Below are 27765 nucleotides of genomic sequence, written 5' to 3' on the forward strand. Positions count from 1 at the left end.
TCCGCCCTCGCTCACTTGCATCATCTCTGTCTCAATAAAAAATTTAAACAAAGTAAAATGGGGGTGCCTTGGTGGCTCAGTCAGTCAAGCGTCCGACTTTGGCTCAGGTCATGATCTCAGGGTTCGTGAGTTCGAGCCCCACATCGAGCTGTGTGTTGTCAGTGCAGAGCCCACTTCGGATTTTCTGTCTTCCTCTCTCTCTCTCTCTGCCCCTTTGTTTGCATGGGCTCTCCCTTTCTCTCTCAAAAATGAATAAACATTAAAAAAATTAATACGGAATGTGATTACTGATAAGTTTTTTCAACATCTCTGTCATAGGTAGATAAAATTATTTCAAAATTGTACGTTTAAAGGTCATATTACTCTTTATTGTTTACTTAAAACGTATCCTGTATTGTTCTAGAAGGGATGTTTAAGCGATTACTAAAGTAGGTAATCATCAAGGTAAGTTGCAAGTGTTGTGGAAAAAGAAATAAAAAACATAGGCAAAAGATATTAGACTCGTCAACCTAGTCTTGGATGACAGTAATCTGCACGTGTATGTTGTGGAAACAACATCCACAAATGCTTTCACTGCACATCATTTTTAGAGGTACCTGTAAGGTTTCGTCAAGTGGAAATTTTATTTCCAGTGAATTGATAAACTTGATTGTAGACAGCAACTTCTCTTTTTTATGAGTGAATTATCTGTCCTAAGGAGGAATAATTATACCTGTGGGAAAAAGGGTAATTTTCAACTCTAACTTTCCTGAATAATTTCAAACTTCCTTTCCTACAACATCTATCAGAGTTTTTACTGACTAAAACTAAGTTGCATAATTCTTTCTCCTGGCTTCTTTTCTTTTTTAAAAAATTTTTTTTTAACATTTATTTATTTTTGAGATAGAGTGAGACAGAGCATGAACGGGGGAGGGTCAGAGAGAGAGGGAGACACAGAATCTGAAACGGGCTCCAGGCTCTGAGCAGTCAGCACAGAGCCCGATGCGGGGCTCGAACTCACATACCGTGAGATCGTGACCTGAGCCGAAGTCGGATGCTTAACCGACTGAGCCACCCCAGGCGCCCCTCCTGGCTTCTTTTCAACTGTATATATGGTGTGGAAGAGATTGAACTGAGAAATTAAAAACATGAGCCCTACAAGGAAAACAGTTGGAGAACATAGAAATTTTTCATTTGGATAATAAGCAAACTTATGTGGAACCAGATCATAAAATGAACTTTTTATGTCTAACAAAGCAAATTTTATTTTTTTTTCAACGTTTTTTTTTTTATTTATTTTTGGGACAGAGAGAGACAGAGCATGAACGGGGGAGGGGCAGAGAGAGAGGGAGACACAGAATCGGAAACAGGCTCCAGGCTCCGAGCCATCAGCCCAGAGCCTGACGCGGGGCTCGAACTCACGGACCGCGAGATCGTGACCTGGCTGAAGTCGGACGCTTAACCGACTGCGCCACCCAGGCGCCCCCTAACAAAGCAAATTTTAAAAGAAGCACATGTAATTGCAGATGTACCTTAAAACAAGAAGAAGAAGAAAGAGTTGCTGATATGTTATATGAAAAAAATAGGGAAAATTTAAGAAAAGAAAACGAATATAAGAAAGAAGTTGAAACAAAACAAGTTGAACTCGCTCTGAGAACACTAAACATGGAATTGAAGGCTGCAAAAAATCAGGTAAATTAGTTTTTGATAAAAACTGTATTTCCATCAATATTACATAGTTTGGTATATTATACATATATATTTTATAGTATGCCTATGACTCAATATATATTTTTTAGGTTTAAAATAAATTAAAACATGGGATCATATTCCTTTGAACATTTTTTAAAAGTTCTCGTCCTCAGCTTTTGACCTTTTTTTTTTTATGGGATGAGGCCAGAATCATAATGAAATGTTTCTCCAGGTTGTAGAAGAGTGCAGTGACAGTGGCAACTTTCTCCAGAACAGAAGGCCAGAGTCTTACAAGATGGAAGTCTAAACAATCACCTTTGCAAGCAAAAGGAGCTAGAAATGGCTCATAAGAAAACTAATTCTAAGGTATCTTCTTTAGTTATTTTGAAGTACATGTGTGTATGTATTTGTATACATTCTATTTTTTAGTTATTTTTATCTCCGTGTGTGTGTGTGTCTATATGTATATATGAAACTGAACTCTGTTCATCATGGAAACTATAGAGGATTTTAAAAGCACATATATTTTGCGGAGTGGCATGGGGGACGGTGGCATTTCTGCTTCGCTGGATAAAATAATATTCTTGATTAAATGCATTTGTCTGCAACAACTAGTGACATTCATAATGTCCTCATCCAAAGGAGAGGCTTTTATTACTTTCTGTAGGAATCGATGAGCTTTCCCTAATCTCAAAACTATTGCTACTAGCAACATGTGTTTTGGTTTTGAACGAGTGTAGCCAGTTCACTGATCATATTTTCAGCATCAAGTCTCCTACTTTTGAGAAAAGTAATTTTGCTTCAAGTACCATCTTATTTCATTACAAAGAACATTTGATAACAATGGTATGCTGTGGTATATACTTAATGATAATTTATTGATAGGTATTTTATTCCTAATGAAATAGTTGAGTGTACTTCCCTTCTTTTATATTTATTACTGTTTTCAACATGAAGAGGAAATACAAGTTATTGCAGCAGTAAATAATCTCATGATTTTCTAAGAGATGTATAAATCTCACCTTATTTCCTATCAATGTTTTGAAATACAAGACTTCTTTCGTACTTGTGTATTTACACTAGACAAGTGGCAGTGGTTGGTGCAAGAGCACTAGTTGTGGAGTGAGAAGACCTGGGGAGAGTCCTGCAGCTCACCGTTTTAATCTCTCCATTCTAGAATTGTGATAACCAAATGAGTTCATCGATGTATGTAGAAGTGTTTCTATTATAGTACAGTGCCTAGATTTGTCAGTTATCAATAGATAAAATTCTTATCACTGACTAAAGAAATGGTAGCAAAGTAGATATATATGAAATATTCTCAGGAAAGAAGAATTTTAGGAAATTTAATCTGTCCGAGTATATGCAGAGCTAAGGATTTTACTGTGAGGTAGCTGTGTTCGATATCTACTCTAAACTCAATTTTTATGTGTAGTCAGATTTATTAATCTTTTATTTCAGACCTTTGGGTTTGTTGTAAATAAGAGAAAGGCTTTTCCATTTCTGAGATTCTGAACACTTTTCTCACAAATTCTTTTTTAATTTCATGCCTTCATTATCTTCAGTTAAAGTTCTGAACTTTTGGGAACTTATACTTGTATAAAATGTGAGATTTGGAGCCAACTGTATTTTTTCCAGTTGGATATTCACTTACTGTAACAATCCTTCCTACCTTTCTTTCTTTTTATGTTTCTTTATTCATTAGAGAGAGAGAGAGAGAAGGCAAGCAGGGAAGGGGCAGGGAGAGGGAGAGCAAGAATCCTGAGCAGGCTCCTGTCAGCACAGAGCCTGATGCGGGGCTTGAACCCACAGAATGTGAGATCATTCCCTGATAAAGGGAAACTTTTCATTGTTCAAACATAGATTATAGTTTCATTTCAGAGAAAATCATGATCATGCCATTTTATTGAGTGCTATCTGAAAATGTGCTTTATTTTACTTAGCTTTCTGATAATCATGAGAAAACACAAGATCGTTTGCATAAAAACCACATGTTGCAGGATGAAATTGTCATGCTAAGACTGGAAAGAGACACCTTAAAAAATCAGAACTAGGCAGGGAGATAACACCTTTTGTGTCTTTAACTGAATTCAGTGAACAGGAATGTTTGTGTTACAAAAAGACAGTGAATTGATGTATGTGTTGCTACTTCTCAAAGTACGTATATGAAAGTTGTCTATTATTAACATAATTTAATAAGAAGATGATTTAGAAAATCAGTAACAGATATATCTTATTAGGTAGTTGCGAGACAACTTCAACAAGAACTGGCTGATACTCTGAAGAAACAGTCTATGTCAGAGGCTTCCCCAGAGGTTACGTCCCATCTTCATCTGGAAGATGAAACACGGGATCTCAAGAAGAAATTAGGTCAAATCAGAAGTCAGGTATGTAGTAAATGTAACCTGTCAACAGCTAACTTATACCTGGTTAAATAATATAAAGTGTTTTAGGATACTAATGTCCATGGACCGCTTTCTTTGGTATTTTCATTATAATTAATTTATTATGATGTTAGTATCTTTACAATGCGTTTATTTCGTAAATTCTGCCTTCCCTTCTACTATTCGTGTTATATTGTTTTCTTATAATACTTTTAGGAAAGTTGAGGCTTTTGTATCCTTCCTCACGGAAATTGAGAGACTTCTTTCATTCTTTAAAATTTTTTTCAGTTTTTTAATTTACTTTGAGAGAGAAAGAGTGAGAGAGAGTGTGTGTGTGCATGTTAACAGGAGAGGGGCAGAGAGAGGAGAGAGTGAAAATGCCAAGCAGGCTCCATGCTGTCATTGTAGAGCCAATGTGAGGCTCAGTCTCATGAACCGTGAGATCATGACCTGAGCTGAAAGCAAGAATTGGATGCTTAACTGACGTAGCCGCCCAGGTGCCCCAGGAGACTTTTGTCCCCTAGTAAACAATGTTTTTTAACGAAATCTCTATTACCATGATGAGGCGAGCTGGATCAAATCAGAAGATAATGTTTAATGGAATGTTTCAGATAATTTTCTTTGTTCTCATCTTCACTTTTGGGAAGAATGCGTATTGATATCAGGATGACGTGTACAGAAAGATCACTTAACAAACCACTTGAACTTAGGCATTTCCTTCATTTTCTTTGCCTTTTAGACATACTGTCAAAGCACGGAAATATTCTGATCATGTGTAGTATGGACGCCCAAAAGCGAGAATTAAGAACAATCTCTGTGTCCTGCCGTTGGGTTTTTTTAAAGCTTTTTTGAGGTACAATACACATACCATGAAAGTCACCCATTTGCCACGCACAGTTCACTGTCTCTGTGTACACTCGTGCAACCATCACTGCCATCAATTAGAATGTTTTCCTCACCGTGAAAGGAAACCCTTCCCCATTGCCCCCAGCCTCAGGCAACCACCAGGCTACTACATGGTCTCTCAATGGAGTTGCCTCTTGTGAATATTTCATATAAATGGAGTCACACAACCTGTGGTCGCTTGGGACTAGCTAGCTTCACTTAATGTTTTCTGGGTTCATTTGTGTCGGTTACAGCTTATACCAGAGCTTCATTTCTTTTTATTGTCAAACAGTACTCCATTGTGGGCTAAGGCCCTTGTTCATTCATCAGTTGATGGACCTTTGGGTTGTGTCCACTTCTTGCCTATTAATACTGCTGCTTATGAACATTCAAGTAGTTCTTGTGTGGACATCCGTTTTTGTCTCTGCCATCAGATTTTATCCTCTGAGTTAATTGGGTTGATGTCACCATCTCTCAGCCATTACTCATGCTGTCCTTACTGTCTTTTTAGTTTCTGTTCCTCTTGAGTAAACCTGTGTTATTCAGACTTGGCTCACAGTCTCCTTTCCAATGAACTCTGACTGTTCTAACTCCCATTAGCTTTAACTCTCTTGACTCTTGTCATCTAGCCTGTGCAGAACAATTTAGTCCTTTATTTGACAATGTTTTTATTTTTTTCTTGACAGGTAATTTCGTCTTCCTAAGTATAAATTTAAGGGATAATATTTGATACGAGTGGTACTTATCCTTGTATAAATTGAAAATATTTTAACTTAACAGTTTTTCCGATAAAATTAAGTACTTTATACCGTAAAAATAAATTCTTCTTGGAAACATTGATATAACAAAGCTTTTATTCTAAATTTATGCTAAGAAATGAAATACTAAATTGAGGGGTGCCTGGCTGGCTCCAGTCCAATCAGAGTCTGCCTTTGGCTCAGGTCATGATCTCCACGGTCTTGAGATTGAGCCCTGCATCAGGCTTTCTGCTGTCAGCAGAGCCTGCGTTGGATCCCTTGGGTCCCTCACGTTCTGCGCCGCTCAGACTCGTGCTCTGTATCAAAAAATAAACGTTAAAAAGATGTGTGTATATCTCTATACACACAAACACTTATATAAGTAAAACTATTAATGAAAGCACTTAATCAAATAGAGGAGAAATGTTCAATCAAATGTTTAGTTCTTGTTTCCCTCTCACTATGATAAAGTCCGCTAAATTTGTCTTTCTTCATTACACAGCCAGGACTGGGATTTACACATTTAGAACACTTTACCAACTGCAAATATCTGGGGACAGCTTTTATGATATGCTGTTACCACAAAGCCTTAATCTCTTCATCGGAGTACACCCTAAAGCAGCCTAACGTAAACAGTATGGACGTGAAATGATTGAGGAAATTTAGCAAGACTCAATTATATCCATGTCAGTGGCTTTCCCTTGCCTCTGATGGTCATGTAAAGGATCTACTACTCAGTCAAGGAGGTGCTATTTGTAGCGTAGTCTGTGAGCATTGCCCACAGACAATGTGGACCTGTCCACAGGTCCTTTGTTTTGAGAGAGAGAGAGAGAGATTTTTGGGAAGGCCATGTAGGGAGAGAGAGAAAAAGGGAGAGAGAGAGAGAGAGGGAGGGAGAGAGAATCCCAAGCAGGCTCCTCCCTATCCACGCAGAGCTTGATGTGGGGCTCAATCACATGACCCTGAGATCATGTCCTGAGCCGAAATCAAGAGCCAGACGCTGACCCGACTGAGCCACTCAGGTACCCCAGTAGGTGCTGTTACCTTCATTTTACAGATGCAGAGACTGAGACACGGAAGTTTTAGGTAGTGTGCTCAAGGTCTTACAGCTCATAACCAGCAGAATTGGGAATTCAAACCCAGGCTTTCTGGCTCCTACTAGGATACTGCTTGTCAAACTCTCCCATGAAATATCTCGTAGTCACTGAAAACAGCATGTTTAGTTTTATAATCACAAGAATAGCAATGTTGTTAACCTATGTAAATAATTAAAATCATAGTTGATATGGTGTTTGGAATATGAAAACAGTAATGTTTACCATAAGGTAAATTCCTATATTTCCTCCATTTGACCAGAAGATATATTTTTATGTTTATCTGATCATATGTAATTTAAAAACATTAACAACGTTATGTTTTTGTAGGAGAGTAAGATTGGTAAACTATTTTGTACCAGTATTGAAATGTTTTCGGCTTTGTAGGCCATAGCCTCTGTTGTAGAAGCTGAACTCTTTTGTTATGACCTCAAAGTAGCCGTCAATCAGCATGTAGAGGAGGGTGTGGCTGGGTCCAATAAGATTTTAGTTACAGGGGCGCTTGGGCGGCTTAGTTGGTTGAGGGTCCTGTCTCTTAATTTCCACTCAGGTCATGATCCCAAACGCCACATCATGAGACCGGTCATGAGACCGAGCCCCACATCAAGCTTCAACCTGAGCTTGCAGCCTGCTTGCCATTTTCTCTGTCTCTTCCTCTGACTCCTTTCCCACCTGTGTGTGCTCTCTCCCTCTCTGTCTCTCTTTCAAGTAAAAAAAAAACCAAAAAACAAAAACATTTAGTTACAGAAACAGGTGATGGTGTTCTACTAGATTGTCGGTATTTAAAATTATTTTTTTTCTTTATTTTAGTTGCAAGAAGCACAGGAACGACATGCAGAGGCCGTAAGATACGCTGAGAAGATGAAAGATCATGTGCTAAAGTATAATTTAAACCTAACAGAAAATAGCTTGATTATTTATAACGCAGATAAGCAGTGTACTATAAGAAATGTATTAGTTATGCCAGTATATCATTGTTAAGCTGGATACAAGTTCCAGCTTTGAGCTATTTTGAAATACAAAATTTTGGCATTTATCTCTCAATTTTGCACCATTACCACAAAACACAACGAGAAAATTGGTACAATTCCCAAATCTTCCTCTTGATACAATTTTAATAATTTTTGTAATACCCTCATTTGTTCAGAAATTACACGGTACTGTTTTAAAACTATGTGTGAGAATAATTATCTTAAGATCTGCATTTTAGGCTAAAGGTTAAAAATGTCAGGCAAGAAGAAACCATCAAACATCAAGCGGCCCAAATTCAAGATCTTCAGAGCAACTTGCTAAAGGCAAGTATGGTAAGTCGATCTCTTAATGCCTGTCCTACTGAAAGGAATCTTTATTTCACTGATCATATGGAAAAATCTCCCTGATCAAAATATTTGGTTGATATTGTTCCTGATTGTTACTAGTGATGTAATTCTTCTATATAGACGAAGTTGACTGAATTCATAAAGCATTGATGTTTGTAGTGAGATTTAAATAAAAATACTGTGAGAATCTAAGAAAAGCAACAATTTATATATACCACAGTGAGCATTTGGTTTAGTCCTCTTTTTGGCTATTGTATATAATTCTGCTGTGAACGTTGGCATAGAGATGTGTGAGTCCCTGCTAATATTTTTCAGCGTGTTTCAAACTTCCGCACACTTTGAGTGATCATTTCATCTTGAATTTTGACTTTCTCTTGTAGTCTCAACCCTTCAGTGAGAGTTTGAGAACGGGTTATGTTAATGGTGATTAGTTGTAATTTGTAATTACAAGTTTGCAATTTTTTGTCTTCATCAAGAATGACTAGCAGGTCCTTATGCAAACGACCTTTTCAAAGGAATGGACTTTTTGTTAGATTTGTAAAGGAAAAGAAATGCCAGTAAAAAAGTAGAAATGTGTGCTCAGTAAGGGCCTTACCTAGTAACATAGTGTTCCTACCTTTGCAAGTTCAGAAACTCATATTCTTTTTCCACTCCCTTGAGTTCATCAGCCTTTCAGAGATTTCACAATTCAATCTCAGAAGAGACTAATGTGCCATTCAGGATTCTAACTTACTGATAGTGAAACCCCAACTGTTTATCAAGCGGAAAAGTTAATGTCATCCCACTCTCACCCTCCTTTGTAGGATTCACATTGTAAATCCTAAGTGGGAGCAATGAGGTAGATACACTGACCAACTAGTTTCTGTCAGTCACAAAAGCTATATAATATACATGCAAGTTTCATTAGACAGCTATACCCGTCAGGAGAACTAGAACATTCTGTTGACTCGTACTTTTTGTGGCTGAAGAGACATTGACAAATCTTTTCTTTTCTAGACCTCTTATAAATGAGTCACATTGTATTAGGGAACTTTTCATGCGGGTAACATGACACTCTGTTGATCAGTCTTCTATGAAGGAGAGTGCTAAGCGTTGTCCTGCTACTATGTCCTAAAGAATCATTAAAGTCTCAAAAACTAAAATTTGTAAGAATATCTAAAACTGATGAAGCTTATAAAAGAATGACGAGGGATTTTCTGTAGATCCCTATAGAAAGGAATTAAGGTTATAGCATGAAATTAGCTGCCACTTTAAGGTCTTCCCTGTGAAAAGCTTAGATTTCAGCCAACTCAGTCCATAGCTCTGACTTCTCTACAAGGTCCTTATCTCCTGAATCCCCAAACCAGAGGCTTCCTGGGTTGAGAAATTTTTTGGTGGTGCGCGGGACGTTATTCTTTTTGTTGTATCTTTAGTTTTTATTTTTTAAAATTTGCATCCAAATTATTTAGTATTTAGTGAAGCAATGATTTCACAAGTAGATTCCTTAATGCCCTTACCCATTTAGCACATCCCCTCTCCCACAACCCCTCCAGCAACCCTCAGTTCTCCATATTTATGAGTCTCCTGTGTTTGTCCTCCTCCCTGTTTTTATATTATTTTTGTTTCCCTTCCCTTTTGTTCATCTGTTTTGTCTCTTAAAGTCCTCATACGAGGGAATTCATATGATTTTTGTCTTTCTCCGACTAATTTCACTTAGCATAATATGCTCCAGTTCCATCCACATAGTTGCAAATGGCAAGATTTCATTCTTTTTGATGGCCGAGTAATACTCCATGGAATGAATATATATATATACACATATATATACATATATATGTGTATATATATATATATATATCACATCTATTTTTTTAATTTTTTTAACTTTTTACTCATTTTTGAGACAGGAAGAGACAGAGCGTGAACAGGGGAGGGTCAGAGAGAGGGAGACACAGAATCTGAAACAGGTCCAGGCTCTGAGCTGTCAGCGCACAGCCCGATGTGGGGCTCGAACTCACAGACCGCGAGATCATGACTTGAGCCAAAGTTGGCTGCTTAACCGACTGAGCCACCCAAGGACCCCATACCACATCTTCTTTATCCATGCATCCATCGGTGGACAGTTGGGCTCTTTGCATACTGTGGCTATTGTTGAGAGTGCTGCTATAAACATGGCGGTGCATGTGTCCCTTCGAAACAGCACACCTGTATCCCTTGCATAAATGCCTAGTAGTGCAATTGCTGGGTCGTAAAGTAGGTCTATTTTTAGTTTTTAGAGGAAACTCCATACTGTTTTCCAGAGTGGCTGCACCAGCTTGCATTGCCACCAGCAATGGAAAAGAGATCCTCTTCTCTCCATCCTCACTAACATCTGTTGTTGCCTGAGTTGTTCATGTGAGCCATTCTGACAGACGCAAAGTGGTATCTCAGTGTTGTTTTGATTTGTATGGCCATCTGGATGTCTTCTTTGGAGCAGTGTCTATTCATGTCTTTTGCCCATTACTTCACTGGATGACTTGAGTTCTGGGTGTTGAGTTTGAGAAGTTCTTTGTAGATTTTGGTACTAAACCTTTATGGGATATGTCATTTGCAAATACCTTCTCCCATTCTATCAGCTGCCTTTTAGTTTTGTTGATTGTTTCCTTCGCTGTGCACAAGCTTTTTATTTTAATGAGGTCCCCCTAGTTCATTTTTGCCTTTGTTTCCCTTGCCTCCAGAGACGTTTTGAATAAGATGCTGCTGCAGGCAAGATCAAAGAGGGTTTTGCCTGCTTTCTCCTTGAGATGTTGATAGCTTCCTGTCTTCTAATGAGGTCTTTCATCCATTGTGAGGTTATTTTTTGTGTAATGAACAAATTTTTATCTGAACATGTTTTGATTTCTCTTGGGTATATACCTATAAATACAGTTGCTGCTTCATATGGTAACTCTGCTAAATAAACCTTTTTTGTTTGTTTTTGTTTTGTTTTTTCAATCTTTTGAAGAGGGGCAGGCACCTGGGTGGCTCAGCCGGGTGCATGACTGGCTCTTGATTTCAGCTCAGGTCATGATCTCAGGGTTGTGGAATCAAGCCCTACATTGGGCTCTGCTCTGAGAATGGAGCCTGCTTGGGATTCTCTCCCTCCCTCTCCTCTGTCCCTCTACCCCACTTGTGCACTCTCTCTCAAATAAGTTTAGAACAATTGTTTTTCTAGTTTAACCATTTGAGGAACTGCCAGACTGTTTGCAAAGTGGCAGCAACATTAAATTTTCATCAGCAGTTTTTGAGAGTTCCCATTTTCCTGATGCTTGCCAATTTTTGGCATTATCTGTTGCTTTTATAGCAATTCTAGTGGGTATGAAGTGGCATCTTGTGGTTTTTGGTTTGCATTTTCTTAGAAATAATGATGTTGAACATGTCTCTTTTATTTTTGAGAGAGACAGTGTGAGCAGGGGAGGGGCAGAGAGAGAGAGGGAGACACAGAATCTGAAACAGGTTCCAGGCTCCCAGCTGTAAGCACAGAGCCTGATGCAGGGCTCGAACCCAAAAAACATGAGATCGTGACCTGAGCCCAAGTCAGAAACTTAACTGACTGAACTACCCAGCACCCCGAACATCTCCCTTTGAACGTGATTATTATCCATTTCTTTATCGTCTTTAAAGAACTAATCCATTCTTTTGCCCGTTTCTATATTGGATTGTCTTTTCATTATTGGAAGAGTTATTTAAATGTCCTACATGCAAATCCCTTAGCAGATATGGGATTTTCAGGTATTTTCTCCTATTTAGTCACTTGCCTTTTCACTTTCTTGGTGATATTTGAAGCATAGTAGTTTTTAATTTTGATGAAATAAACAATCTGATTTTGTCTTTTGGTGTCATGTCTAAGAAATCGTTGTCAAATCCAGTCACAAACACATACATGTAAGCTTTTTTCTAAGAGTTTTATCATTTTAGCTCTTAGATTTTAAGTTAATTTTATAAATATGCTATGGGGTAGAGGTCTGATTTTATTACTTTGCACGTGGATATCCATTTGTCCCAGTACCGTTTGCTACAAAGACTACTCTTATTCCATTTAATTGTCTGCCACCCTTGTGGAAAATCAGTTCACTATAATGTGAGAGTTTATTTTTATATTCTCAATGTTAATACATTGATCTATATGTCTGTCCTTATGCCAGTACCATATCAAATTTTATGAAAACTTCTTCCTAGTTATCTTGCAAATTACCAGTCACTTGTGTAATAAAGTCAATGTAGTAGAACGTAACTTTGCTCCTATAGAGATTTTTGCTTCTTGAAGGACAATTTCGCCAGCCTATGCTTTGCTGACCCCATGACTCAATGTGAAGTCAGGATAAAAAGATAAAATGCTCTTTCTTTAGTGTGTTCAGACTTTTTATTTATTTATTTATTTATTTATTTATTTACTTACTTATTTACTTATATATCTTTTTAGAGCATGCACAAGCAGGACAAGGGGGTTTGTGGGGAGAGAGAGAGAGAGAGAGGAGAGAGAATTTTTAGCAGGCTTCACAGTGTGGAAGCTAAGGGTCTTGATCCCATGACCCTGGGATCATGACCTGAGAGGTTGAGGCTCAACTGACTGAGCCACCCAGGTTCCCCGCCTGTGCAAAATTTAGTGTCTCAGTCAGTGCTGCCCACTTTCATTTCCACCAAATCTTGGCCATAGGATCTCTTGACTCAGTCTACCGTTTACTTCATTATATTTTATTATCTCATTATAATGCATAGACTCATCCATAGTTTTCACCATCTAGGAAGGAAAATATTAACTCTGGGCTATTCCTCTTTCCTGTTAAGCAATCTTGCTAATCCATTATCTTGCAGTTCACAATGAGATCCTCTTCTGACCTGGTTCTTGTGTGTAACACTGGTTTTAATCCTGTTCTTGGCACAGACCTTACATTCTTGGAAAACACAGTAGCCTGTATCCCCTTCTTTCACCTAAATAGAAAGATATGCGTAGCTAGACGTTATAGCTCAGCATATAATTAATGGAATAAATATTACATCATTCAAATAATACAGCTGTACAAAGTGAGGTAGTATTAAGTTGATTTATCAGAAGCAAATAGTAGATTGGTAACTTGAATGACAAAAAAATTTTTGAAGATATTGTATGATATGGAGAAGCATTGTGGGACAAAACAAAGAAGAAATGGTCTTACCTCCCCACACAAACAAGGTTGGAGTAAGGTAAAGGAGAATGTGCAGTTGATTTAAGTAGTGCTAAAGGACAGTACATTTGTTTTGCTACTGAAAAGATGAAAAATGATTCCATAACAGTCTCTTTATTTCCTCACTGAGGAAAGGAGAATGAAGATTGAGTATTCAATGGATTAAAAAATACTCAAAGCTGCCTATTTCCTTTAATTGAAATCAGATCAAAGGCCCAATTTTGGTTATCAAATTGACTCTTTCTAGTTTTTCAACTATTGTGCTTCAAATCATATGTCTGTGCTTCTACCTTAACTTGAGGGGGAAATTCTAAAGAGGCATTCCTGCCTACTTGTAAGAATTGTTGAAAGTGAAGGGAATCTTAGCAAAAGATCTTAGAGACAGGAAGATGGCAGAGGAGTAGGAGGACTCTAGGCTTGCCTCATCCCACGAATACAGCTAGATAACAAACAGCTCACCCTAAATACCCCAGAAATCGACCTGAAGACTGACAGAACAAACTCCACAACAAAAGGGAGAAAGGCCACATCAAAAAGGTCCTTGATGCAGAAGTGTCGCCTGGAAGAGAAACATATCCTGGCTGCTGCAGAGGGGAGGGAATCGAGGTTGTGGGTAAGGATGAGAGAGAGGAACACACAGGGGAATGCACAAAGAGAACATATCCCCATACCCACTGGCTTGGAAAACAAGAGGGGCTGTATTTCGTGAGTTCTTGCAACCAGTAGTGCTTAAAGTCTGGAGTTTTAAAGGGCATCCGGTTTAGCTGATTTAGTGCCCTGAGGTACTGCACTGCTCTTGGGCAGAGGGCAGGCAAACAACGGGGGAGCATACAGCATGGATACAGTGGTCTGAATAGTGCCTGGGGAACACAGTGGGTAGATTATTTGCTCTTCTCAGAGCACATCCCTCAGAGGCAAAGTTCAGAGAGACCTGTCTGTAGGAAAAAAGCCACTGGCTGGCACCATCTCCTCCTGCCCCTCACCACAAACATAAAGTCACCTGCAGGAAGCAGTGCATTGCTAACACTGGGTACCTAACTTGCTTACACCAAGCACCACCCCCTTGCACTCTGGTGGAACTACCTTTTTCAATCACTCTTGCTTGAGTTCCAGCACAGCAGACCCATCCCCCAGACCAAGAAAAATGCCTGCCCACACCACATCTCCCAACCAGTTTCCCTTGGCCTCAGTTCCAGGAGAGGTGGTGACAGCTCTAATTTCCTAAGCAGACCAGAGCACACCTAGTTAAAACTCGCTATATTCAGGCCAGGGACCAAACACTCACCAGCCCAGGCAAGGAGAGCCTCTGCAGACGACTGGCCTGAAGGATAGCATAGCCAGAACACAACAGCAGAACGCATGCAGCACACACTGGTGACACTCCCTGAAGTGCTAGGAGCAGGTGACATAACCGGCTTCTCTAACACACAGAAGCTGGCAGATACTTAGACAAAATGAAAAGACAGAGGCATTTATCCCAAATGAAAGAACAGGATAAGGCCATGGCCAGAGACCTAAATGGGACAGATGTAAATAACACGCCTAATAGAGAATTTAAAACCATGATCATAAGGCTATTCACTGGACTTGAGAAAAGAATGGAAGACATCAGAGGGACCCTTACCATAGACATAACAGAGTTCAAGAATCAGAGATGAAGAGTGTAGTAAAAATGAACAGCAAGCTGGAAGAAGCAGAGGAACAAAGTAATGACCTAGAAGACAAAATAATGGAAAGCAGTGAAGCTGAAGAAGACAAAGAAGAATTACCCAATGCAAGAATAGACTTAAGGCACTCAGTGACTCCGTCAAATGTAAAAACATTCATATGATAGGAGTCCCAGAAGAAAAAGACAGAGAGAAGGGGACAGATAATTGATTTGAAGACACAGCTGAAAAATTCCCTAATGTGGAGAAGAAAACGGACATCCAGATCCAGGAGGCACAGAGAACTTCCATCAGTCAACACCCAAGACATGTTGTAATTAAATTTGCAAAATATACTGCTAACATCGTTTTTTTTAGTGTTTTGTTTTTTGGTTTTGCTTTTTTTTTTATTTCTGTGACAGAACGCAGACACAAGCAGGGGAGGGGCAGAGAGAGAGAGAGTCCCAAGCACTCTCTGTGCTGTCAGTCCAGAGCCCACTGGAGGGCTTAAACCCACGAAATGCGAGGTCACGACTTGAGCTAAGATCAAGTCATGTTTAACCGACTGAGCCACACAGGCGCCCCACTGATACAAATCTTAAAAGCAGCAAAACAAGTCATTCACTTCCAAGGGAAAACCCACAAGGCTAGCAGGAGATTTTTCAACAGAAACTTTGCAAGGCAGAAGGAAATGGCATGATATATTCAAAGTGCTGCATGAGAAAAAACTGCAGCCAAATATACTCTATCCAGTAAAGCTATCATTCATAATAGGAGAGATAAAGAATTTCTCAAACAAAAATGGAAGGAGTTTGTGACCACTAATTCAGCCTGTAAGAAATATTATCAGGGGCTCTGAGTGGAAAGGAGAGATCAAAAGTGACAGTATAAAGACAGGAAATGTAAAACCAGTAAAAAATTATATTTCTGTAAAAAAAAATCGTCAAGGAATGCCCCCCAAAAACTTTATACAATATAATAGTTTATCAAAACATGGGGAGGAGAAAAAAAATGAGCTCTAACTTAAGTGACCATCAACTTAATATAGACTGCTACACGCAGAAGAGGTGATATACAAATTAATGCTTATCATATAGCAAAACCCACTAATAACCATGCAAAGAATAAAGAGAAAGAAATCCAAATATATCATTTAAGCAAATTAGAAAGGCATCAAACGGAGAAAAACAATAAAGGATTTGAGAAACTCTCCAGAAACAACCACAAAACAAGTAGTAAAATGACAATACTTACGTGTCAATAATTAATTTGGATATAAATGGAATAAACACTCCAACCAAAAGACCTAGGGTGACAGGATGGATTAAAACAAACCCATCTGTATGCTGCCTATAAATGCCTCATTTTAGACATAAAGACACCTGCAGATTGAAAGTGAGGGGATGCTTGCACTGTTGGTGGTAATGCAAACTGGTGCAGCCGCTCTGGAAAACAGTGCGTAGGTTCCTCAAAACAATTGAAAATTGAACTAACTTACAACCCCTCAATAGCACTACTGGGAATTTATGCAAAGGATACAGGAGTGCTGATTCGTAGGGGCACATGTACTCCAATGTCTATAGCAGTGCTTTCAACAATAGCCAAATTGTGGAAAGAGCCTAAATGCCCATCAACGGATGAATGGAGAAAGAGATGTGGTTTATATATACACTGGAATACTACCTGGCAAGGAGAAAGAGTGAAATCGTGCTATCTCTTGCAATGTGGATGGAACTGGAAGGTATTAGCCTACATGAAATAAGTCACAGAAAGACAGATATCATACGTTTTTCTCTTATGTGGAACTTTGAGAAACTTAACAGAAGACCGTGGGGGAAGGGAAGGGGGAAAAATAGTTATAAACAGAGTAGAGGGGCAAACCATAGGAGACTCGAAAGCAGAAAACAGAGGGTTGATCGGGGGCAGTGGGTGAGAAGGGAAAGTGGGTGGTGGGCATTGAGGAGGGCACTTGTTGGGATGAGCCCTGGTGTTGTCTATAAGTGATGAACCATGGGAATCTACCCCCAAAACCAAGAGCACACTGTTCACACTTTATTTTAGCCAAGTTGACAATAAATTCTGTTTAAAAAAATGAAAGCAAGGGGATGGAGAAAAAGTTATCACGTTAAAAGAAAAAATATCGATACTTTTGTTAGACAAGAGTCCTTAAAACAAAGACTGTGGGACACCTGGGTGCCTCAGTCATTTGAGCGACTGACTAGGTCTTGGCTCAGGTCATGATCTTATGGCTGGTGGCTTTGAGCCCCATGTTGGGCTCCAGGCTGACAGCATGGAGGCTGCTTGAAATTTTCTCTCCCCCTATGTCCCTCCCCAAATCTTTCTCAGAATAAATAAAAAACCCCAAAAAAAGACTGTAGCAAGAGCCAAAGAATGCTACTATATCATAATAAAGGGTACAATCCAATAAGAAGATCTAACAACTGTAAATATGCACCCACCATGAAAACACTCAAGTACATAAAACAAGAAACCAACATAAAGGATCTAATTGATAATAAGACAGTAATAGGGTACTTTAACACCCCATTTACATCAATAGATCTTAAAAAAAATCACCAAAAAATACATCTTAACAGAAAATCACTAAAGAAACAGTGGCTCTGAGCCATGCAGAGAAAGACAGATACCGTAAGTATTCACTCATGTGGATCCTGAGAAACATAACGGGAACCCATGGGGGAGGGGAAGGAAATAAAAAGAGGTTAGAGTGGGAGAGAGCCAAAGCCTAAGACACTCTTAAAAACTGAGAACAAACTGAGGGCTAATGGGGGATGGGAGGGAGTGGAAGGTGGGTGATAGGTATTGAGGAGGGCACCTGTTGGGATGAGCACTGGGTGTCGTATGGAAACCAATTTGACAATAAATTTCATATATTAAAAAAAAAAGAAACAATGGTTTTGAAAGAGCAGACCAGATTGGACTTAGATTTTTTCAGAACGTTCCATCCCTAAAACAGAATACACATTGTTTTCAAGTGTACATGGAATATTCTCAAGAATGGATCATTAAAACAGGCCTTAATTATTAAAAACAATACATGCAGGTTAGATAACGTGCTAGTACACTGGAATGGGTTAAGCAGGAAATACAAGAAGAAATTTTAAAAAATATGTGTATATAAATGGAAATGAAAAAACACTGCTCTGAAACCTTTGAGATGCTCAAACGTGGTCTTAAGAGGGAAGTACATAGTAATATAAGCCTACTTCAAGAAGCAAGAAAAATTTCAAAAAAACCTAAACTTACACCTAAAGGAGCTAGAAAAAGAACAAATGAAGCCTGAAGCCAACAGAAGAAAGCAAGTAATGATCAGAGCAGGGGACCCTTGGGTGGCCTAACTGGTTAAGTGTCTGACTCTCAATTTTGGCTCAGGTCATGATCTCACAGTTGTGAGATCGAGCCCCGTGTTAGGCTCTCTGCTGGCGGCATGGAACCTCTCTGGGATTCTCTCTCTCCCTCCCTTCCTCTCTCTCTCTCTCTCTTTCTGCCCACCCCCCACTCATGTATGGTCTCTCTCAACATGAAATTAAAAAAAGAGATTAAAGCAGAAATGAATGATAGACAAACAAAAAGATAAAACTAAAACAGATCAATGAAACCTAGAGCTGGTTCTTTGCAAAAATTAATAAAACTGATAAGTTGTTGCCAGAGTAATCAAGAAAATAGAAAATACCAAAATAAATAAAACCACAAATATGAATAGAAATAAGAACCAACACCACAGAAATACAAACATTTATGAGAGAATATTGTGAAAAAATGTAAGCCAGCAAGTTGGACAACTTAGAAGAAATGAAAAAATTCCTAGAAATATAAAACTTACAAACTAAAACAAGAAGAAATAGAAAGTTTGAAAAAAATCAATAACCAGCAAGGAAACTGAATCAGGAATCAAAAACCTCTCAACAAACACAAGTCTAGGACAAGATGACTTCAGACGTAAAATTTAACACGTAAAAAAGAGCTAATCCAAAAAAAAGGCAAAAGAAAGTTTAACCTGTCCTTTTCAACTTGTTCCAGAAAAACGTAAAAGGAAGGGAAACTTCCCAATTCATTCTATGCCACCTTTACCCTGATACCAAAACCAGATAAAGACACCACAAAGAGAATTACAGGCCAGCATCTCTGATGAACATGCAGAAATCTTCAACAGAATAAGCAAACTGAATCCAACAATACATTAAATAATCATTCACCGGGGGCAGGGGCAGCGGGGTGGCTTAGTCAGGTAAGCATCCACCTTCAGCTCAGGTTACGATCTCATGGTCCGTCGGTTTGATCCCAGTGTCAGGCTCTGTTGACAGCTTGGACCCTGCAGCCTATTTCAGATTCTGTTTTTCCCTCTCTGTCCCTCCCCTCTTGTGCTCTTTCTCAAAAATAAATAAATATTTTTAAAAAATCATTCACTATAACCAAATGGGATTTATCCCTGGTTTGCAGGGGTGGTTCAATATTTGCAAGTCAATGAATGTGATACCTCATATCACATAATTTTCAAAAAAGCATAAAATCATATCATTGCAATAGATGCAGAAAAAGAATTTGGCAAACTAACATCCATTCATGATACAAACCTCAACAAAGTAGGCTTAGAGGAACCATACCTCAATATAATAAAGGCCATATATGGAAATTGAGCAGCTAATATGATCCTAGCTGGGGAAAAACTGAGAGAAAAAATTCTTAGATCTTGCTTCTAGTTATCTGCTTCTTCTCTTTAGCACCATTGGTTGTTAATAAATTAATCTTAACATTTATTACATGCTACTTTAATGGAGACCATTTTCTCCTATACAAGTTTAGGTGTCGTCTCTTTTTTTTATCCACTTTGCAATTTATCATCTTTGTTTTTTTCTTAACAAACTCCCCAAAGGTTAGATTTCTTTTGTTCACAAATCTGTTAGGAAAAGTGTGGCCAGGACAGCTAGTCTCTGCCCCGCTCAGCTTCAGGTGGGGCAACTGAAAGGTTTGGGGCTGGATCCACTTGAAGATTTGTTCACTAACGTCTGGTGGTTGATGCTGGCTGTTGCCTTGGACTTCAGTTCAGGAGGCAACAGAAACACTTAAACTGACACACCTAGACCCTCTTTGTGGCCTAGACTTCCTCACTAGATGGGGAGCTAGATTCCAAGTAAGCAACCTGAGATACAGAGCAAGGCAGAAGCTGTATCGCCTTTTGTCACATAGGCTTGGAATACACACAGGATCTTAGTCACATATTCTGTTCATTAGGAACAAGTCACTAAGGTTGTTCCATGGCCTTTTTAAAAATGGAATTAATATTTAAAACCTATGGACACCTTTAAAAAGCAGTATACTTTACCCACTGGCCACAAATGTTTGTATTCCTCCCACCTGAAAAATACAGTCACTCCCCTCTCCCTCCAACACCTCCTGCAAGTCTCAGTTATCATGGCATCAGGTTCAGGGCTTGAGTCCCAAGATCTTACTATCATAGCTGCAGGGGGATAAGCTGCCTGGGTTATGGTATCTGAAGTATAGCCCCTTGAGTGCAAGGGTTCTCAATATGAGGACTTGAGAATGAAAGAGACAGTTATTTATCACTCATAAATGCAACATTCTAGTCAACTGCTGAAGACTCTCCCATTCAGAAAAAGAAGATGGGAAGCACCCTAGTCCATAAGAGTTTGGAAATATAGCCTGATGCATGCTGTCAGTTCTTAAGTTAGGACTTAGTCCTAACCACGGGAATACTTTGTCCATGTCTCTTCCTTTTCTTTACTCTTTGAGCTCTTGGTTCCTTCCTTTTCATAAGGAATGACCTGTATTTGCAGCTGTTTTTTTCATCCTGCCTCCTCCCTGTGGGACTTCTAAGACCCAAAGCTTCTTTTAGTTTTCTGTAAATATTACTGGATTTCATGCCGTGTTTTAGCAAAGCGACCCTCCCAAGTCCTTTTGTGATAAGCTTTTCGCTTCAGGTTTCCTGTGAAGCTTTTATATGACAATGCTTTTAAAATTCGTCTACTCTTGGGGCTCCTTGCTGGCTCAGTTGGTAGAGCATGTGACACTTGATCTCTGGGTGCTGAGTTTAAGCCCCATGTTGGGTGTGGAACCCACTTAAAAAAAATCTTATACTCAAGATCCTTAAAAAAATTGGAGGCTTACCTTAAATCTTTCTGTTTTCCTGGTAGCACCCTGGATTTTCTCTTAACCCAAAAGTCATTTCTTTATTTTAGCATTATTTGACAGTTCAACATGTAGAGAAGCTGTAAACGAGAAACAGATACTTGAACCCCGTAAGTCCTGGTTCCTTTCAGTTCCATAGTCTTTCTTTAGTTTCTCTTTCTTATCCGTTTTACTTTCAGGTATTTTGTAGCATGACTTCCCTTTCCTCCAGTGTCATTTTCTTCACTTGCTTAGAAACCCTTGCTGTCAGCCTCTTCACAGGCCATCAGGTTTCTACTAAGAGTCTTGGGGAGGCCCTTTTTCGGTCTTATTCTTACGCTTTTCTACATCTTTCCAGGTTCAGCCTACCTCCTGGTTCAAAGGAAGTTTAGTTTTAGGTTTTTTGAATAGCAGCACATTTTTAGTATCAGTATCTGTGGTAGCAATTTACAGCCGCCTCAAATTTAAGCCTCCTCAAAACCTAGTAGTTCAAAACAGCATTTCTCTTGTTCACCAATCTTATTTTAGGCAAAGCAGAGTAGGGCAACTCATTTCTTCTTCATTTGGCATCAGCTGGCATAACTGGAAGCTGGAGACTAGAATCATCTAAAGGCTTGTTCACGCACGTGTTTGGCTGTTGAGGCTGGCCTTTGGCCAGGACGTTGGCTAGTCTCAGCTCGAGTGTCTACATGAAGACTCACTAGGTAGCCTGGTATTCCTCACAACGTGGTGGCTGGGTTCTAAGGGTGAGATTCCCTAGAGAAAGAAAGTCAGATGGAAGCTGTATCACATTTTCTAGGCTGGCCTTAAATATCACAGCAATTCTGCATATTCTCTTCACTAGAAACCAGTTACTGAAGCCAGCATATATTTAAGGGGAGGCATTTTCACAGAAGTATCAACGAATTTATAAAACCACCACATCCACTCACCTTGTCTTACCAGTCATATAGAATGGATGGAAGTCGTTCCCAACTCAGCATCACTGAAATTCCAGCCAGTTATGTTGTTGTTTTTGTTTAATATGATCTCTTATTTTCTAGAAAGTAACAACGGATTACAAGATAACAGTATTGAATTAAATTTTTTTTAGCCTCAAAAAAGTATGTGGATCATTCAATTAAAGTTTTATACTGGGAAATGTGATTTCTTAACATATCCCAGAGAATCATTTCTCCTGGGAATGCAGTACAAATTTGCATAAAACATTTGCTGTTCAGAAAGAGGACGTGGCATTAGAATCATTACTTCTAGATTCATGAATTAGAGTCTTATTTTCAGAGTCTTATCTTGGGACGTATTTTTTGACTTGGGCATACATAAGTCAATATGATATTGCTAAAATTTCTTTAAAAGTTATGGAGTAAGAAGGGGGAACGGCTAACAGACTTTCTCCTAAGAGGGGACTTATTGTATGAAACATAGATATGAAAAACTCATAGAAAAATAAAAGTATAGAATCAAGTGCAAATGTTGTGTAGTAAAGATAATGATAGCAACGATCTATTTCAGTAACACCTGATGGCTTTAGTTTGGCTCTTGATTTTCTGAGTTGTTTAAGGTTCCACATTCTAACAAAGGTAAAATTTTGTTGCAAATGAGTTTATTTAAAAAGTTGAGTGCCGGGCTGGCTCAGTTACTCTTGATCTTGAGATTGTGAGTTCAAACCTCACACTGGGCATAGAGATTACTTAAAATCTGAAAAAAAATTTTGATAGCAGTTTTGAGTTAGACTCTTTTCACTCCACTTCCAAACTATAGTGTTTTATTCATGCAGGCTGATGTCCTTATAACAGAATTGGAAACTACATGCTTCACCTAAAGAATTTCTCTCTCAAGTTCTCTGTCCTGTGGTTTAAAAAAGTTGCGCTTAAAAATTGACTGCTACAAAAGGAGTTAACATTATTTCTTTTCTTTATTTTTATTCCTGACTTTAAAATTTGTAATTTAGTTAGAGAGCTACTATTGTGGGCTTCATACCTAAACATTATTGAGCCACATGACAAAGTTTTATGTATTCCTTTTCTCTGAGTTATACTTAAAATACACATATTTTTCCTGACTATGAGGAAGTAACTGGCATAGATCTCTAGGCTTGGTAAGACCACAAGTGTATTCCTGGTCTGCATTTAGTTGGTTTCATGACCTCAGGCAAAGTACACTCTCTCGGACCTAAACAGTAAGTTTTGAGACACATCTTGTGGGCAGGAGAGATTGAGGTGTCGCCATTTCTCTCCCAATGACCTACATCGTGGGGCTTCAGGGAACGGACAGTGAGCCTCAGTGGAGGCAGGCCCATTACACCAAACCCTGCCTCTCTGTGCCTGGTAACTGCTTCTCTATGGGAGTGAGACTGACACCGATGGGACCAGACAGCCCCTCCCCTAGACCAGCACAGCCACCAGTCCCAGGCACCAACAGACAACTCTCCTCTGGTTTCGTATCTGAGTTTGTTTGTTTTCATTTGAATTATTGTTCTTTTCATCTTTTCTTTTTTAATGTTTATTTCTGTATTTTGAGAGAGAGAGTGAGTGATCAAGCAGGAGAGGTACAGAGAGAGGGAGAGAGAGACAGAATCCGAGCAGGATCCATGCTCTCACTGCAGAGGCTGGTGGGGGTATCGAACCCACCAACAGCGACAACATGACCTGAGCCAAATTCAAGAGTCGGACACTTCATCAAATGAGCCGCCCAGGCGCCCATCTTTTCTTTCCTTTTCTGTCCCTTTCTCCTCTTTTTCCCTTTTTTGTCTTTCTACTCTCCTCTTTCCTCTTCTCCCGTTGGAATCAGCCTAGTAGTCTCGAGTTGATTTTCAGTCAAAGCTAATTATATATATATTTTTTTCTCTTTGTTCCTCAGTTCTGATTGTTTGATTGGGCATTTTCTCCATAACTTTCCAGATCTCCTTCTTCCTTTTCCTCCTTCTCTTTCTGCATGAAGCCCTATAGCTCCTTTGAGTCACTGGCTGGTCTTTTTTTTCCACTCCTGTCATTTCTCGCTTTGTTTGGGCTAAGGATCCTTCACCAACCTCTTCTCCTTTTTTCCAGGATTACTACAACAAACAAATCAAAGCACACCTGGTGGAAGGCCCAAGCCACCACTCCAAGTAGCAAGGAAAGCAGCCAAAGACGCACCAAAACAGTGCACACGACACACTCCAAAAACATTTGTTCAACTGCCAGGCCCTGGACCGTGTAAAACCTCTTTTTAATATAGTAGAACTCGCAGGTGTGGGACACAGAACAAGCTATTAAAACACATAAAGGGCAGGAATCTGGCCAAATTGACGAAATTGAAGAATTCTCAAAAAAAAAAAAAAATCCAGGACGAAAGGACTGCCAGAGAAGTGCACAAAAGAGACAGAAACAATATATCTGAGCACGTTTTGGGAAGAACACTCATAAGACGCAAATCTGGGCTTGAAAACAAGCATAGAAGACAGCAGACAATCTACGGCTTCAGAGATCAAGGACCTAAAAAATCGTCACGATGAATGCTGAAAATAAAATGTAAATGAGTTACAAAATAAATTGGATGAAGTGACAGCAAGGATGGGAGAAGCAGCAGACAGAATCAGTGAAACAGAAGATAAAATTATGGACAAAGATGAAGCAGAGAAAGGAAAGAAAGGAAATTACTAGACCACGAGGCAGGTACTAGAGATCTAAATGATTCAGTGAGATGAGATAATAGCCACATCATAGGGGTCCCAGAAGAAGAAGAGTGAGAGAAAGTTGCAGAAGGTTTATTTGAACAACTTGTAGCTGAGAGCTTCCCTCATCTGGGAAAGGAAACAGGCATCCAAGTCCTGGCGGCACAGAGAATTCCCTTCCAAATCAACAAAACCAGGTCAACACCACGACATGTCATAGCGAAACTGGAAAAATACAAAGATCAAGAGAGAATTCTGAAAGCAGTTAGGGACAAACGGGGCTTAATCTGCAAGGGAAGACACATAAGGGTAGCAGCAGACCTGTCCAATGAAACTTGGCAGGGGAGAAGGGAGAGGGAGGAAACAGTCAATGTGCTGAATGGGAACATATGCAGCGAAGAACGCTTTCCCCAGCAAGGCTGTCATATGAATAGAAAGAGAGAGAAAGGCTTCCCCAGACAAACAACACCTCATGGAGTTCATGACCACTAAACCAGCCCTGCAGGAGATCCTAAGGGGCGACTCTGTGAGTGGAAAGCAGCAGAGACGACAAAGGACCAGAGGCCTCACCAAAAGCATGAAACCTTCAGATAACACAATGGCACTAAATCCATATCTTTAACTAATCACTCTGAATGTCAATGGACTCAATGCCCCCATCAAAAGACACAGGGAATCAGAATGGATAAGACACAAAACAAAACCAAAGAACAAGATCCATCTATATGCTGTCAACAAGACACTGATTTTAGACCCCAGGACACCTCCAGATTCAAAGTGAAGGTGTGGGGAACAACCTATCATGCTACTAGAAGTCAAAAGAAAGCTGGAGTCGCCATACTTCCATCAGACAGACTAGATTTTAAACCAAAGACGGTAGTAACAGATTCAGAAGGGCTTTTTATCATAATTAAGGGGTCTATCCATCAAGAGGACCTAACAATTGCAAACGTTTATGCCCCAAAGTGAAACGCCCACATATATGAATCGATGAATCACAAACATGAATAAATGTATACATACAAATACCATGATTGTAGACGACTTTAAGACTCCACGCATGGCAATAGGCAGATCGTTAAGGCAGAAAATCAGTAAGGAAACATAGATCCTATGTGTCACTGAACCAGATGTATTCAGATACACAAATATATTGACCTTCATATATACATTTATATACCTGGATATCAATACGGATATATTGAGATCTTTTCATCCAACAGCAGTAAAATGCACATTCTTCTTAAGTGCACATAAAACATTCTCCAATATAAGTGACATCTTGGGTCACAAAACAGCCGTCCACAAATATAAAAGGACTGAGATCGTACCTTGCATATTTTCAGATCACAACAACGAGCACTTGCTCATTCTTTCTCTCTCTTCCTCCCTTTCGAAGAGAAATACAAACAATACAAAAACATTTAGCACACCTCCTTCCAAAAAAGAGAAAAAAAGAATAAACCTTGTGGGGCAATGAGTCATGGATGAAAACCACACACAGTAGAATTCCATAACCAGTATGTTGACAATGGAGTTGACAGAAAGTGATGTACTAAGAGAACAGACACTAAAAAATGTTTTCTGCAAGAAAATATTAGGGTAGGGGTAAACCATTAAAAAAGAGCATGGTGGGGAGGAACACGTCTGTGGCTCATTCAGTTCACCGTCCAACTTCAGCTCATGAGTCATGATCTCACGGCTGTGGGTTTGAGCCCCACATAGAGCTCTTTGTTGACAGCTCGGAGCCTGGAGCCTGCTTTGGATTCTGTGTCTCCCTCTGTCTCTGCCCCTACCCCACTTGCACTCTGTCTCTCTCTCTCCAAAATAAATAAACTTAAAAAAACTACTCTAAAAAGCATGGGGGGAGAAGGAAAAAAAAAGGAAAAATAAATAAGAAATGACCAATCAATCAAGCATGAGCTTAAGACAAGGAAGAAAAGGAAAAATGTGAGCAAAATAAGTGAGTGGAAACAACATACATTTTTCAGCAGGTACATAAGTAGGATTGGGAATGTTCTATGAACAATAGTCTCTTTTAAACCTTTTGAACATACATATATAATCTATACGTAAAACAGAGGTTTTCATTCACAGTATATCCTTAATAATACTGACTTTTATCACTACAGTTATCTGGTTGTGTTTACTGTTATAAAGAATTTAAGTTTTTTCACTATAAAATAAATTTTTCAATTATTGGCATCTGTCGCTTCTTAAAGGCTGTAAATTTTTGCTAGACTAAGAGAAGAACAGAAAAAGAAAGTTTCCTAAAACAACTTTCATTATGGAGAAAGAATTGGGAATGAGTATTCTAGGAAGAAATGTGAACCTTCAAAGGATGCATATAATGGGACAGAGATGGGGTTGAAAAAACAAAGGCTGAGAAAATTTTCTCTGCAATTCTAAGCTCGCGATGGGAGGATATTAAAAATTTACGGTAATCTTTCGTATGTAACTACTGATTTCCTCCATAGAATGGAAACGCAAATGAGCGTTTATACATATGAAACACCAAAACGGAATATAAACTGACCTTACTTTTTAAATTCACATATATAATTGTGATATATCATGCGTATTTCATTACTTTTCAAATTCCATTCTACGGAATTCCATTTCCCTACTCATTTATTCACATTAAACAACTATGACATTGCTTCTTACAAGCAAGACTTCATTCTAGGAGCTCCAGGAGTCAAACAAGTGGTTTCCTAACCTCCAGTAGCTTATAATGATTTAGGGGCTTTGAAATGAATATTTAACTAAATATCAGATGTCTGAAACTTAAATTTTAGAATCTGACACAAGGACTAGGAGGAGATATTTTTAAAAGCTAGAATAGGAAAGATTTCTGAAATTAGAAATTTGACAACTTGGCTAATGAAGAGCCTCTGCTCATAGAGCTACTCTTCTCAGCAAAATACGTATTCTTCAGGGAGATGCACAATCCTAACTTACTCTTCATGGAGTTATTTCAAAAATACAGGGAAATACCTTTGTAAGGTAAATGTTGAGAAATAATGTAAACATCTAAGTTTCTACATTTTCTAATATTATTTTAGTCT

General features: G+C 38.9%; 1 protein-coding gene and 1 long non-coding RNA gene across 3 annotated transcripts; one reads left to right on the plus strand and one right to left on the minus strand.

The window, feature by feature from the left end:
* The first annotated feature begins 1553 nt into the window (after nt 1-1553).
* On the plus strand, nt 1554-8182 carry LOC131495913 (ankyrin repeat domain-containing protein 26-like). Of its 2 annotated transcripts, none has more exons than XM_058701093.1 (3): nt 1554-1671; nt 3912-4058; nt 7582-8182. In XM_058701093.1, exons 1-3 carry the CDS (start codon nt 1645-1647, stop codon nt 7750-7752), a joined length of 345 nt encoding a protein of 114 aa, XP_058557076.1. In that variant the 5' UTR covers nt 1554-1644; the 3' UTR covers nt 7753-8182. The 2 variants fall into 2 exon arrangements, with proteins under 2 accessions (XP_058557076.1, XP_058557075.1); XM_058701092.1 differs by lacking the exon at nt 1554-1671 and adding an exon at nt 1930-2037 and having other exon boundaries at nt 7582-8058.
* Nucleotides 5781-20519, minus strand: LOC131495993 (uncharacterized). Its single transcript, XR_009254248.1, has 2 exons — nt 20311-20519; nt 5781-5994 (listed from the first exon to the last, which is right to left on the minus strand). It is a non-coding gene; the product is annotated as an uncharacterized LOC131495993 (long non-coding RNA).
* Between the last annotated feature and the right edge of the window lie 7246 nt (nt 20520-27765).

This window comes from Neofelis nebulosa, chromosome 15 (genome assembly GCF_028018385.1).
Source record: "Neofelis nebulosa isolate mNeoNeb1 chromosome 15, mNeoNeb1.pri, whole genome shotgun sequence".
In the NCBI taxonomy this organism is placed as follows: Eukaryota; Metazoa; Chordata; class Mammalia; order Carnivora; family Felidae; genus Neofelis; species Neofelis nebulosa.